Source organism: Gymnogyps californianus, chromosome 17, assembly GCF_018139145.2.
Source record: "Gymnogyps californianus isolate 813 chromosome 17, ASM1813914v2, whole genome shotgun sequence".
In the NCBI taxonomy this organism is placed as follows: Eukaryota; Metazoa; Chordata; class Aves; order Accipitriformes; family Cathartidae; genus Gymnogyps; species Gymnogyps californianus.
In genome coordinates, this window is record NC_059487.1 from 2,889,970 (window position 1) to 2,903,074 (window position 13,105).

The 13,105-nt window shown below is 49.8% G+C and overlaps 1 protein-coding gene across 2 annotated transcripts in view; it reads right to left on the bottom strand.

The window, feature by feature from the left end:
- The window catches only part of TOX2 (TOX high mobility group box family member 2), a 156,016-nt gene that overhangs the window by 21,133 nt on the left and 121,778 nt on the right, over nt 1–13,105 (bottom strand). The window contains exon 4 of one of the 2 annotated variants that reach the window (XM_050907511.1): nt 4,108–4,347. The exons of the other annotated variant lie outside the window; for it this stretch is intronic. Coding sequence (XP_050763468.1) covers nt 4,108–4,347 — 240 coding nt within the window. The remainder of the gene's footprint in view (nt 1–4,107; nt 4,348–13,105) is intronic. 2 annotated transcript variants of the gene reach the window in all.

The following is a 13,105-nucleotide window of genomic DNA, read 5'->3' on the forward strand; positions in this document are numbered from 1 at the left end:
ACCTCTCCCTGCCTTGCTTCCCAGCCAGATCCCTTTAGCAGTCCATGAATTTTTCCAAACTCGGCTTCCACATGGTTTCTGATTCCCAGCCCAATAATCCCCCTTTGCAAGCTGCTTCTGACTTTCCTTGCCCATGCGTGTGCTGGCGGCTCAGCCTCCCTACTCCCGAGGCAGGAGGGTCGCGAGCACTGACCAAGCAGCACCAGCATCGCGTTAGCCATCGCGCTGGGGCCATCCGAAATTCGTTTCACCCTGCTAACAGGTATGTACCCCTATCCGGGAAAAATATCCAGGAATTAAACTATTTTAATCTTACGTATTAAACACTTTGCATGCACTGCTCAGTCTTTACAACCGGTCTGGGTGCAGCCAGATGACTAGGTCTGGCTGTATCCACGCTCGGTGCCCTGTGGGTGGTTGAACCAAGAGGAGCAGGACACAGGCACCAGTCGTTGGACTTTGTGGCTGCTCAGCATGAGACACGGCCACCGTGGGAAGTAAAACAGCAAGGCTGGAAACAGGGATGCTTCCAGCGAAGGTAGCACAGAAAGAAGATCCTACGGTTGAGCCTCTGCCGGGATGCCCTGGGCAGCATGTTGAATATACGGGACTGCAGAAGCCTCTGTGTGGTGGTGTGCAAAGGAAAAGACCCCTGGAAAGCACTTGGACATACATCAAAGCTCTCAATGCATTGACTGTGGTCACTGAAAGCTCGCACTACAGGGAAGCACCATTATCCGTATTTTATAGTGGAGGAAAAACTAAATACACCAGAAGTTAAACACGGCAGAGAATAAAACCGTTCGCTGCCAGTTGGCTGCTGCAGTCCGGATCTCTGCCTCCTCGAGGGCAAACAGGGTGCCAGCACCTCTGCCTGCAGACCCACTGCGCTCAAGCACCAAGTGCTCAGGCACTACCTGACTTGGGCAGTCCCTGCTCTACCCAGTGCACGGGCTAATTACATTACTTAGAAAGTTGCCCAGTCTGTCACTTAGAGGTCTAAAAAAAATTAAAAAAAAAAATCAATTGACAGAGGTCTAAACACCAAGCCGTTGCGAAAACTGTGCCTCCCGGTGAGCGCTGGGAGCAAAAGGCCTTTTCTCCTGATGGATTTGCTGATTTGATTGCGTGCTTGGAAGCGCCGGGATTTAAGAGGCTTCACTTCAGCTGGCACAGGCCAGGCTCGGCGAGGAAAGGGCAGCAGCGCTCCTGTTCTCCGCTCAGCAGCTCTTGACTGGTCATTAAGTTCAGTATCAGTGCAGTGACATTTGTCAAACAGACAGTGACCATTAGTGAATGAGCAGAGAGACCAAAAAAAATTGCATTTAATTTAAAATTGCCCAATTGGGCTTGAACGGGAGGCCTGGAGGTGAAAGGCCAGCTTATTAGGAGAAAAAAAATGCATGACAGGGCTTCAGCCCATTAGCAAGTGAGATGGTATTTTAACTAACTGTAATCCTGTTTGATTCACTTAAGTGCTGGGGGGGGGGGGGCTGCTCTCCTCACAGCTGTTGACCAAGCGAAGGAGCCGGGAACAGGCGCAATGCAACCACAGCCATGACGACGGTTTTAGAGTCGGTCCTGCTTAGGCAGCACCAAAGAACAAATGGTATTTATGGAAAACAGACTCTGCCCGCAAGGCTGCCTGGAGCCGTCAGTTCCCAGGAGGGAGCAGAGCCGATCAGGACTTTGCCTGGTTTTCCTGGGGTTTACGAGGTGTGACGCAGCACGGGATGAGACAACAGCCCAGCCCTGGACTGCAGAAGATGCTTGAACAACCTAAGCCCTGTTCATGGCTAAAGGCAAGCCCTGGCGAGCCAGCGCCTCGCTGCCCCAGAGCAACTGCATCCCCCAAGGCGTGAGCCACCGTCAAAGCGACGGTGAAGGCTTGTGCAGTGGGATGAAGTGCATGGCCACCCTGCATGGACCTGCTCTGGAGAGGCAGCAGAAGGTATGTTTAACACCAGATGTGGACTGGGGCAATTCACTGGTGACAGATGTGATCCCATAAACTGGTGGCTTGGTGCCTTCTTAGATGTTGAACCCGTGAAGAGCAGGAACCTCATGGACACCATGATTTTAATAACTATGGAGAGAGATTGCTAATCCAACTGGAATCTGGGCTGTAACGACCTCTCCCTCCCATGCATGTGTACACCCCCTCAAAGCAATGAAGGTAAATGCATCAGTGAGGCCAGGAGACCTCCTAAAATCATAAGGTTTTCCTCTGCAGGCTCAGGGGACCTGCTGGACCTGAACTACCCGCTGGCATCAGACCCATTTCTTTAACGTGTGACCTTCTGGGTCACAAGATTAATTTCTGCTTGCTAGATGTTGCTTTGATGACGTGTTGCAGAAAGGCCCTTAATGGCCATAGGAATAATCACCCATGGCTGAATACAGCAGCTGTGTAGACAGAGAAAGCAAACAGAAACCTGCAGGCCGCAATGCTGTTCTGCTGCTTTCTTTACACTTACGGTCTCCTTCCTCCATCAGATGCATCACTCCTGTTCCACCTGGCTTGCTGGATAGTTTACAGGGCAGAAAAATGAGGGGGCATGCCTTTAGGATTAGGAAAAATTCAAATCTCCGCAAGTTGTCATAATTTGGACATTTCTAAATTCTTCCCACGCCCACAGGCATCACTGGCTCAACGAGAACAGAAGATCCAACCCCAAAGCCGTGTCCTCCCCAGCGACTCCTGTGGCCCTGGCCGGCTGGGAGGAAAGCTGGGTGATGCTGAAAGAGGCAGAGAGAGAGAACCTGGTGTGTAAAGAAGCTGAAACTCATTTTCAGCTGACATGAAAGATTTCAGCTCCCAGGTAATTACCTGGAGCTGTGTGACATGGGCTCTGGAAGATGGCAGACTGTGGGGTCCAGCGGCACAACCCGTCCCACAGCGTCCCCCGAACGTGGGATCGCAGAGTTTGAGAAACTCCACCTATTTTCAACCATGTGTATCCCTTCTTTTTACAGTTTTATTCCACTGAAGCTTTTTTCGCATCCACGTGTGCGCTCTGCTTTGAAATGTCCCGGTCTGAAGTGAAAGCTGCCAACGGATGAAAAACTACAGGACTGATGGGAATACATTTGCCTGGATTTCCACGGAAAGGGAAAGGTTTCTGCTCAGTCCTAGCGTTTTCCTGGTTTTCCAGTCTCTGCACTGTTTGCTGCTCTGGTTATACATTCCAATCCTGTCACAATCGTCTATGTTTGCAGGACAAGGGTACAATACCAGTGCTGCTGGTGTCATCCTTGGATCAGCACCTTCCAGGAGAAGGTTCTCCATGAAAGGCTTTAATCAAAGTCCCCCAGAGAGCCCAGTGATTGACCTGCAGGCACGGAGACCCATGCGGTGTTGAGGCAGCAACCCTGCGATTGCTGCAATTTGCCCTCAGTAAATAACAGATGGAAGACTCATGGAACACCCACAGCATGTGTTGTTTGCTTTGCTGGTGCATTTTGAGAAAGACAGGCAACAACCACGATGTCCCCAAAACCCTAGGAAATCCTTGGGTTCCTTGATGCCATGCTCAGCAGCAGTGTTGGCTGTAGAGGCAGACTCTGTGCCACTAAGACATTGCTGACTACCAAAACACTGTCTGGGCGAACTAAAAGGCAGAAGACTCTTCCTCTTTTAATTTCTGGATTTTTTCCTTAGCAAGCCATGTCCGGTGAGCTCAGTTAAATCCCACCCTGCGTTATTTTCCTTCCCTGTTTTAGTCTCCTCTACCTGCCACCAGAAATCTAATTTTGCACCCAAGCATTTGCAGAACTTTAGCCCTGAACCTGCTTTGCTCATCAAAACCCTCATCGGAGGAAGCTCTGCAGCTTGATGGACCTGGTAAATTGTGGAGAGAAAAGCCCAACTCTCATTGCCAAACTTCCTGCATGCACAACGCGAGCACGTGGGCTAGCCTGCCTTGCTGTACCTCACCCTAGGGTGGAAACAATCTCCCCATCTTTCGGAAAGTCTCCCCCTATATATACATATTTTAAAAAAAAGACCAAAAGTCTATGCTCTTATTTAGCGCAATTTAGCCCTCACTGAAAAACATCCCCTGCCATTTTCTCACTGTCTGTTAAAACAGGCGTGACTGCACGTACCTTATAATGTGACTCTGTCTCCTCTTCCTGAGTAGAACTGGAGGGAGATGGTGTAGCAGACTTACTTCCCGGGGGCGATGGGGAACCGTGGGTAACACTGCTCCGCATCCCCATCTGAGAAATCAGCTGTGACTGGCTGAGAGCGCTCATGGGGCCGGCTAACATCCCGGGGCGATTGATCAGGGGCACTTGACGGTTGGACTCATAGGATGTGGCATCCGAGTGGACCATCTCCTGGATCTGAGTTAGGAGAATATCACTTTGTAATTAAAAAATGTATTTATTTATTATACTGTCAAATCACTCTAAGGCGAACTCTTCTTGACTGATTTAAAATTATTCTACACAGCTGGTAAAGTCTTCCTTGTGCCCCCTTCCAAACAAGCCAAGAACAAGAACTGAGTACCGTGCACCCAGGGCTCTGCTCCTGCCATCACCCTGCCCATGAGGACTACAGAGAGGTGCTAAATTCTCTTTGTACATAGGTCTGGGTGTCCGGGAGGTGCCCCTGCCTGCCTCAGGGACCAGTGGTATCTGGCACCTACCGGGGTCTGAAAGAAAAGTTCAGACATGAGCAATTTTTGGCCAAATCACTGGGAGAAGGGAGGGCGTTGCAATGTCCTGGGCATTTCTGGGGCCAAGCTTTGTTGCTGCACACACGAGGCCATCGCTGAGCACCACTACGTGTTGTGCCAGGGTATTTGGAGCCTGTGGTTGACAGTCCAGCCCTGGGACATCAGCGATGCAGCATTAGAGGCCGTGGATCCCAAACACGCTCTTTCTGAGCAATACTTGGTGTTGACATTTAGTAACTGCATAGGTGAAAAAATATCTGCTTGTCTGAGTTTGTGAAGGCACCACAACCAACCCTCCTGCATCCTCTGTACGGCTGTCGGGTCGCTAGAGCTACTGGGGTTAAACCTAGAAGTAGTACGCACAAAAGCAGCCAGTGGAAGCCCCAGGTCCCTGCTCCTACCACATCGGTCTGCCCAAAGCTGTGACACTACCATCAAGCCACAGGTTTTTATGTCCCCAAGCTCCAGAAGCCCCGAGCACCACAATATGCCCCAAAACGGACCCCAACACGTGGGGGCAAGCTCTGCTGCTGGCCACCACCTCATTACAACTCTTCCCGGAGACGACTCTTCCAATTTTAAATAGTGCAATCAGTTCCAATACCACTCGAAATGAATGTAGCAGGAAAAAAAAAAAGTCCAGACAAGGGCAAAGAAAATTACAGGCTGCCTGTTAAGATTTCCCAGCGAGGGAAGGAACCAGAAGCGATGTATGTGTGTGCATGCGTGTAGGTAAGAGGTGAGGGAGGAGGCTACGTGATAGAGCTACCCCCAAAAATGAAGAGTTTCCTAACACCTATTTTTCTGTTCTCATACTGCGAGAGTGAGGGGACATCTGATGGGACTGAAAGGCGACTAATCACACACGGCTGCAGGGACGCACGGACACGGCACAGGCCACCGGCTCAAGCGCTGCCTCCTGAGGCTGCTGAGCCCAACACTCTTGAAAGATTTGAAAGCAAAATGAAACATATATATATGACTAACAAGAAATGTGGAATGCTACGTTAGACAAAGTAAAAATATCTTGTGGAGCGTATATCTCCCCCGTGTCATGGCAAAAACCAAAGTTCAGGTGTTTGGGTCAGGCGGGAGCAGCAACAACCCCCGTCCTGGCCAAGGAGGGAAGATGAGATGAGATGGGGACAAACCCGGCCATGCTGTAGGTGCACGGAAGGTTTTGGGGTTGCCCTGCTGTCTGCTGAGCCAAGATCCCATTTCCAGTTTGTACCATTTTCCCTGAAAACCCCATGTTCACCCCAGGATCCATCCCTGCCCGGCCACCCCCCAGCAGCAGGGCTCAGCCCCACCGCAGCCCCTGCGGGCAGAGCCAGGCTGCCGCACAGCCTCGTCCAGCCGTGGAGGAAGCCGGTGGGAGGGAGAGCAAACCCTGCCTGAAACGTTTTCCAGACTCTTTCCCTTTTATATTAATCTGATTAATGTTAACATGAGTTTAAAGACCCAGGCTTTATTTATTAACAATCTTCATTTCCGATAAGCCCGCTGAGGTGCAATCTCTTATTACCAGGGGAGTCTTGCCAACTCCATTAGCAGCACATACAGAAAGAAACCCAGGGAAGACCTGCAAGGGCTCGGTAGGCTTCAGAGGAAATAAATCCAAATGCAAAACCAGATTTACGGCTGCAGGTCAGGAATCAAGAGCTTTACACAACGCCCGACAGCATGTTCTGCTCTCTTTCGGATTCTCCATCAGTAGAAGAGTCTGTGTCAGGGGAACAGATTTTCCTGGATCTGCCCTTTTTCTGTATTAATTACGAAGTGCAGGGATTTAACTCGCAGGAAGAAAATAATGTCTTGCATTTCAACGGCACGAGGAGTCTCATCGAGGCTGACTTAGGGGCCACGCTGAATTGCTGTCCTCGGCTTTGGTGGTTGCAAGGAAACACCAGCGTACAGAGGCAGCAGGGTTGGCTTTGCTCCGCCACGGGGCCGAGGAAACTCGCTGCTGCTTGAACTATGGCAAGTTTTATGTGCCCTTAAAACCTGCCTTACTGCAGAGGTCTGGCCTCTCCTTGCCACGTGCTGCTGCGTGGGAAATCCTGGCCAAAAAGACATCGAGGACGTGCACGCTGCAGCCAGGAAAGATGGGGACGGGCAATGGGCTTGGGCAGCACAGGAGGCATCAGAGAGGCAATTTTTGCATTTGCAATTGAATGGCCAGGGGTGAGACAGGCAGCGATGGGGAGCCTGCAAGGTGGGGAGACAGGTCAGCACCCATCTGCCGCATGAGCGGCAAGCTCCTTCCCAAATTCCAGTGAAAAATGTACATTTGTCTTGGATTTTGTCAGTTTAATCCAGACCTTTCATGTTGGAGAAGATCTGCCAGCTGCTAAGGAGAAGAATAATTTATTGTCCTTATTTTAAATTTAAATGAAGAAAAAGTTTAGAAGACGGGTGTTTTAGAAACAGGGAAGGCTATGAAATGTGGCTTAAAAAATTTTAAAATTTAAAATAGCTCGTTCATTTGCAGCCATGGCAGTCTCTTGGGTAAATACCGTATTAAGACAATTTTTTTGAAACTTTTATTATGTGGCCAATAGACCACAACGGCTCCGTTTATCCATTAAATATGTAATCATACACTTTTTCTTTACAGTGCATGTTATTTATGCATCAGAGCAGAACAAGTCCAGGAGTGCAATTATGGATATGGGACATGTGCTGCAAATGCTTATGAAAATTTGTAGGAACAAACAGAAACCTGAGCCCTGGCTCAGAGAATCTAGGCAGAAGCCTCCTGCTGACAGCAACCCAACCACAGCCCTCTCTTAAAAAGCGGAGACATTGCATTTTTCCTGGGACATCCCCCTCCCCAAGGATACCTTAGCCCAGAGGCCTCCTCCCAAGCAGCTGCCTGTTTATTTACATCATTAAAAACTGGTGGTTTTACTTAATACTTTTGCTGAATATTGCTGGTTCTGACCCTCTCTCTCACTCTCCCGCATCTCCATCTCTTCTCACCCCGGCCAAGAGGTTTTGCAGAAGGACATGTACAACTCTGCCCCTCGCACGCAACCCTGCTGACCGCCGTCTGGAGGGGCGGGATCCGGCCCCACCATTTGCCACTCACTAAATTTCTCTCCACTCCCCTTTTTTAAAAAAAAAATGCAGTTTTGGAAGCAACAGGCCAGGCTGCCACATCCCAATAGCCCCTGCCCATGGCTCCCGATGTCCTCAGGTCCGGAGAGGGCGAGTGGTGGAAAAGCCATTTGTGTTCTCCAGATGTAAAATGTTTGGGGTGAAAATGAAGGCGAGCGGCTTGTGTGCAGCCCCAGCGCCTCTTCCATGGGCTTTAGGGTGATGATGGCCTTCGCTCAAGCTGGGGAAAGGGTTAGTCCTGCTTTCTGCTGCGAGACCCTGCAGACACTGAGCTATTTCAGGGGCCTTAGTCGTGCACCCAAAGTAGATGATATCCCCCCTAAGAAAGACCCAAGGAAAGAGAGACCCAGGAGCAGGATTCAGAGATGCTCCCCTGCAGCAAATGGCCTAATCAGGCAAGTAAATGATGAATGAAATTGCGATGATGGCAAACCAAAGTGAAAGAAGGTAATGAATGCAACATTCCCCCTGTGAAAGCAAACAACCTCTTCTCCCACGGCACACCAGTCCTGCAGGATGCAACCCCAGCCACGGGCTCACTGTGGCTGCACCCGCGCCCTTCCCTTCCACAAAGCACTCAGCATCCCCGCAGAGCCTGATGGAAGCACACGCGTAATTAAATAACCACCCTGTAAACATGATTAGCTCCGTCACCAGCAGGAGCGGCTTTGAGGGCCAGGTCAGATCCTGTCTCCATCCCGGGCATTCAGCGCAACAAGCTCGCCGCGGGGTGCTGCAAAAGGCTTGGGACGTGTTTGCAGTCTCTGCTGAAAAGATATTTTGCATCTCAGAGGAAACATGAGTGAAATGTGATGTAGTCATAGCTAAAGTAATTAAGTGCATCTTACTTAGCAGATTCCCAAAGGCTGTGCTAACTCAAAGACAGCTTATTTTTTTCCACAATATTTCAATTTTTTTAATGAATATGCGTATCAGGCCTATAAACGCTCCAGCTAATCCTAAGAAGGAGAGAAAAATAGGCTGACAAACGGCACATGCTCTGCGCTCCTTGTTTCTGGGGAGAAGGGTAATCCAGCACCAGTGACAAAACGCTGCAAGGAAGAGCCTGGCTGGGGACCTGGGTGCTCTGCTAGCAAAGATCATGTTTTGAAATGTGTCAAGCCGAGCTTCAACTTAACTGCCCCTCAAAATTCATATGTAAAAGGCAGCTCTTTCCAGCAATAAAGGCTACAGCACTAGCCAGTAAACCTGGGGCTCAGGTCCCCGGCTCAGGCAGGGACGGTTGCTGTCGTTGAATGTCCTCTCCTGCAAAATCCTAATCCCCAGCTGAAGCCTTGAGGCTGAAGCCTTGAGGCAGGTCCTACCCCTGTAACCACCTTCTGCCTTTGCTTTGCATGGGATTTTTCTCCTCCTCCTCCTGCTTTCCTTGGCCTCGGCCACACCTTGAAGATATCACCATGTTTTGGTGGCAGAAGTACAAATTCAGAGGTTCTGTGTTATTCCCCCATGGCGTGTTTTGCCCTTGCTGCATATGTGGAGCAGCGATGCTCCAAGCTGCTCCAGCCCCACCGACTGTCGGCTGGGCTGCAATCCCGGGTGGGATCTGTGCCGAAGCACTTGCAGATGTTACCCAGCAGGAAAGGAAAAGATTTGGCTGGAGCTTTGCCGTACGGCGTTGGCTGACCCCCGCTGCACCGCAGCCCCCTGAGCAAAAGCAGAGCCGTGTAAAGCAGGACGTGCAAAAGACAATGGCCAAGACCGGCGGGAGCAGGCAGACAGCGCAGCCCCAGCCCAGGGGCACTGCCCCACGCACCGGGGAGACCAGCACATGGGGACCACCAGGCTTCCCGCCAGGCTTCCCTGCGGTGAAGGACTTGGGGGTACTGGGGGATGAAAAGCTGGACATGAGCCAGCAACGGCCGCTCGCAGCCCAGAAAGCCAACCGCATCCTGGGCTGCACCCACAGCAGCGTGGCCAGCAGGTCGAGGGAGGGGATTCTGCCCCTCTACTCCGCTCTGGTGAGACCCCACCTGCAGTACTGCGTCCAGCTCTGGGGTCCCCAGCACAGGAAAGACATGGACCTGTTGGAGCAGGTCCAGAGGAGGCCACAAACATGATCAGAGGGATGGAACACCTCTCCTATGAGGAAAGGCTGAGAGAGTTGGGGTTGTTCAGCCTGGAAAAGAGAAGGCTCCGGGGAGACCTTATTGCGGCCTTTCAATACTTAAAGGGGGCTTATAAGAAAGATGGGGACAGACTTTTTAGTAGGGCCTGTAGCGATAGGACAAGGGGTAATAGTTTTAAACTAAAAGAGGGTAGATTTAGACTAGATATAAGGAAGAAATTTTTTACGATGAGGATGGTGAAACACTGGCACAGGTTGCCCAGAGAGGTGGTAGATGCCCCATCCCTGGAAACATTCAAGGTCAGATCGGACGGGGCTCTGAGCAACCTGATCTAGTGGAAGACGTCCCTGCTCATTGCAGGGGGGTTGGACCAGATGACCTTTAAAGGTGCCTTCCAACCCAAACCGTTCTATGACCCTACGACTGCCACCCTTCCCGGGGGCGAGTTCACACGGCTGGGCTGAGCAGAGCTGCTGGAGCCTTCCCTGGCCGGGGTCTTCCTCCCCGGGTGAGGGGAGTAGCTATTCCAGGGGTGGCCACGAGGCTCACTGGCGGCACAGCTTACCTCTCCTTAGGTTTGTTCCTGAGAACAAGCCATTACAATCACAATCAACCAGGGAGAGAAATTATCTGCTGAACAGCTTTGAAGCAAAGTTTTCCCAGCAGGCTTTTTTTGTATTGAAGTTTAAATGTAAACGCATCACCATAGCTGAAATGCTTAAAGATGATTTACTTAAAAAAGAGAGAGAGCAGGAGAGAGAGAAGCTGATAAGAAAATATATCCCCAATTACCACCCCTCCTCTTCCCGATTTGTAACTGCTCCTAATAAACTTTCATGGTCTATGTAAAATGCTTTAGTGCAGTGACAAATTTCTGCTGGAATTTGAGATGTCTTGTTCAGAGTAATAGCTATCTCACACAGGTGCCCAGCTGCTATTGTAAAATCAGTAAGCATTTAATTGAAACAAATGACTATAATAATAGTACATTATCCCTGCAGGCTCATAGCCATAACAGTTTTAATTATTGAGTTAAGAGTCAAACTAATTTATCCTTTAAAGTAACAGCCACATCTTTGGTTCCACTGATCATCCTATTACGAATACGAGGGGAGCAGTAGGAAACGATTTAAAAAGGAAGCAATTTATTTTTGTAGGGGCGGGGGGCATTTATCATATGGCAGAGGCTTTCTATATGCAGTGGGGTTCCCAGCCATCATTGTCACTCCCCAGGACAAGCCTCCCTCCTGGATGCTCCTGGTCCCCAAGAGGGACCAAGCACCCCCTGCCAGCTCCTGGGGATCTGTAACCCCCATCAGGCTGCCATGGGGTGGCTTTGCTGGCCCGGCAGCAGCAGCACAGGCGCCCATGGGAACTGGTGGTGCCGGCTTTGGGGGTTTGGGCACAGAGAAATTTTTTGGAACTACATTGAAATTGCAGTTTTTCTTCATCAAACACAGTGAAAAAAGGGTTTTACAGACTCAAGTTTGCAAACATGATCCGAAGGAGCATCTCTGAATGCAGAGCCAGGCAGCAAAGAGAAAGAATCCACATTCGCGATTTAAAAAGAGTATTTCTGAGACACAGACATGCCCTAGGGCACTTTTGAAGGCACAGCTTTCCCAGGCCCTCGGTTTCATGAGCCTTCTTACTTTTGTCCCGGTGGCTGTGACACAGGGGATCTAAAGCATCGCTGTGAGCCGCCGGGCATGACACGGGAACCGCAGGTGGAGAGGACAGAGCGGGACAGAGAAGGGGCGGCTGCAAGGAGGCAGCGGAGGAGGGCAGGCGCTGCCCACAGCCCAAACCCCTCCTTGCCAGCTGTGGTTCAAAAGCTGCCCTTGAGGATGGATTCACCTGCTAAATCGCCCCGTGGGTGATCCCCGGAGCGAGCCCTACGTGCAGCCTGCATGGCCAGCCTGTGCTGCCAGCCCCCGAGCTCCGCATCCCATCGCTTGCCAGAGCGGGGGGCTCTCACCAGGCTGTCCTTCACCAAAGCATTTGCAGATCATAATCAAACCCCTCCCGCTTCGGCCAAAGACGCAGAATGGTCCTGTGCACTCTCACCAAGCTTCCCACCCTGCTCATTGCTATGGATGCCTTTTGGACTTCTCCATCAGTCAGTATCCACCCTGAAGCATAGGTGTTCCCCGCATCTCACATCCCTTTTCCAGAGCCACCGTCCCTAAGGAGAAGAGTCCTCATCTTGAAAGATTTTTTTTGCTCCTGCAGGTGGGACAACATTGGTTCTCTAAACGCATATTCATTATTGGTGATCAGTTTACCAGGCCACGCTAAAAGCTCTGCATCTCTATCTTCTGCCGCTTGCCTACTCACTGCATCATCTACAGACTTCACTGGCAATTATTTAATGCTTTCTTTGGCAAAAATATGACAAACTCTGGGAAGACAGACTGACAAGCTGATCCACCAAACTTGCGTAACATTGATTTTGTATTGTTCAACTTTCTCAGTATACTTTCCAAGTCAAATGTCTTGCAGATGTCTAAGTATATTATGTTAACACTGTTACCTTCATCATCCAAACCTGTAATCTCATCAAAAAAGATATCAAGTTAGTTTGACAAGATTTGTTTTCCATCAGCCTATGTTGATTGGCATTAATTATATTACCTTCCCTTAATTCTTTATTAATTGAGGCCTGGATCTGCCACTCCATTATTTTGCTGAGGATTGATGACAGACTGACAGGTCTGTAATTACCAGGGCTGTTCTGTTTCCCTTTTTAAATATTTGCACATTAGCTCTTTTCTAGTCCTCCAGAGCTTCCCCAATATTCCAAGAATTACTAAATACCAGCATTAGCAGTACCGAGAGCTCCTCAGTCAGTTATTTCAAGCCATGTACAGACAAGCTAGCTCAGCCTGATGACTTAAAGAGGATTTGAGCAGACATATATGAGAAAAGAAAGTTTTACAGTCTGCTTTAAATACTACATAATGTGAAATCCCGACCTTTCTAATTAATATTTGCAGTTTCAAATGCAATGTTTTTGAACATGAAGCTTCACCGTAAAGCCATACAGCTGACCCCAGACAAGGCTCCCAGGGCTTCTCCCAGTTCAGTTGTGTTTATCTCTGTCTCCTCACCCACGGGGTTTTTTTTTTTATCTGCTTCTGTTAGGACATAAATTGCTCCCTGTCTTTTCCAGCCTCGACCACCTCTGCATGTTTTTTCCCCCAAAGAGAAGTTCCC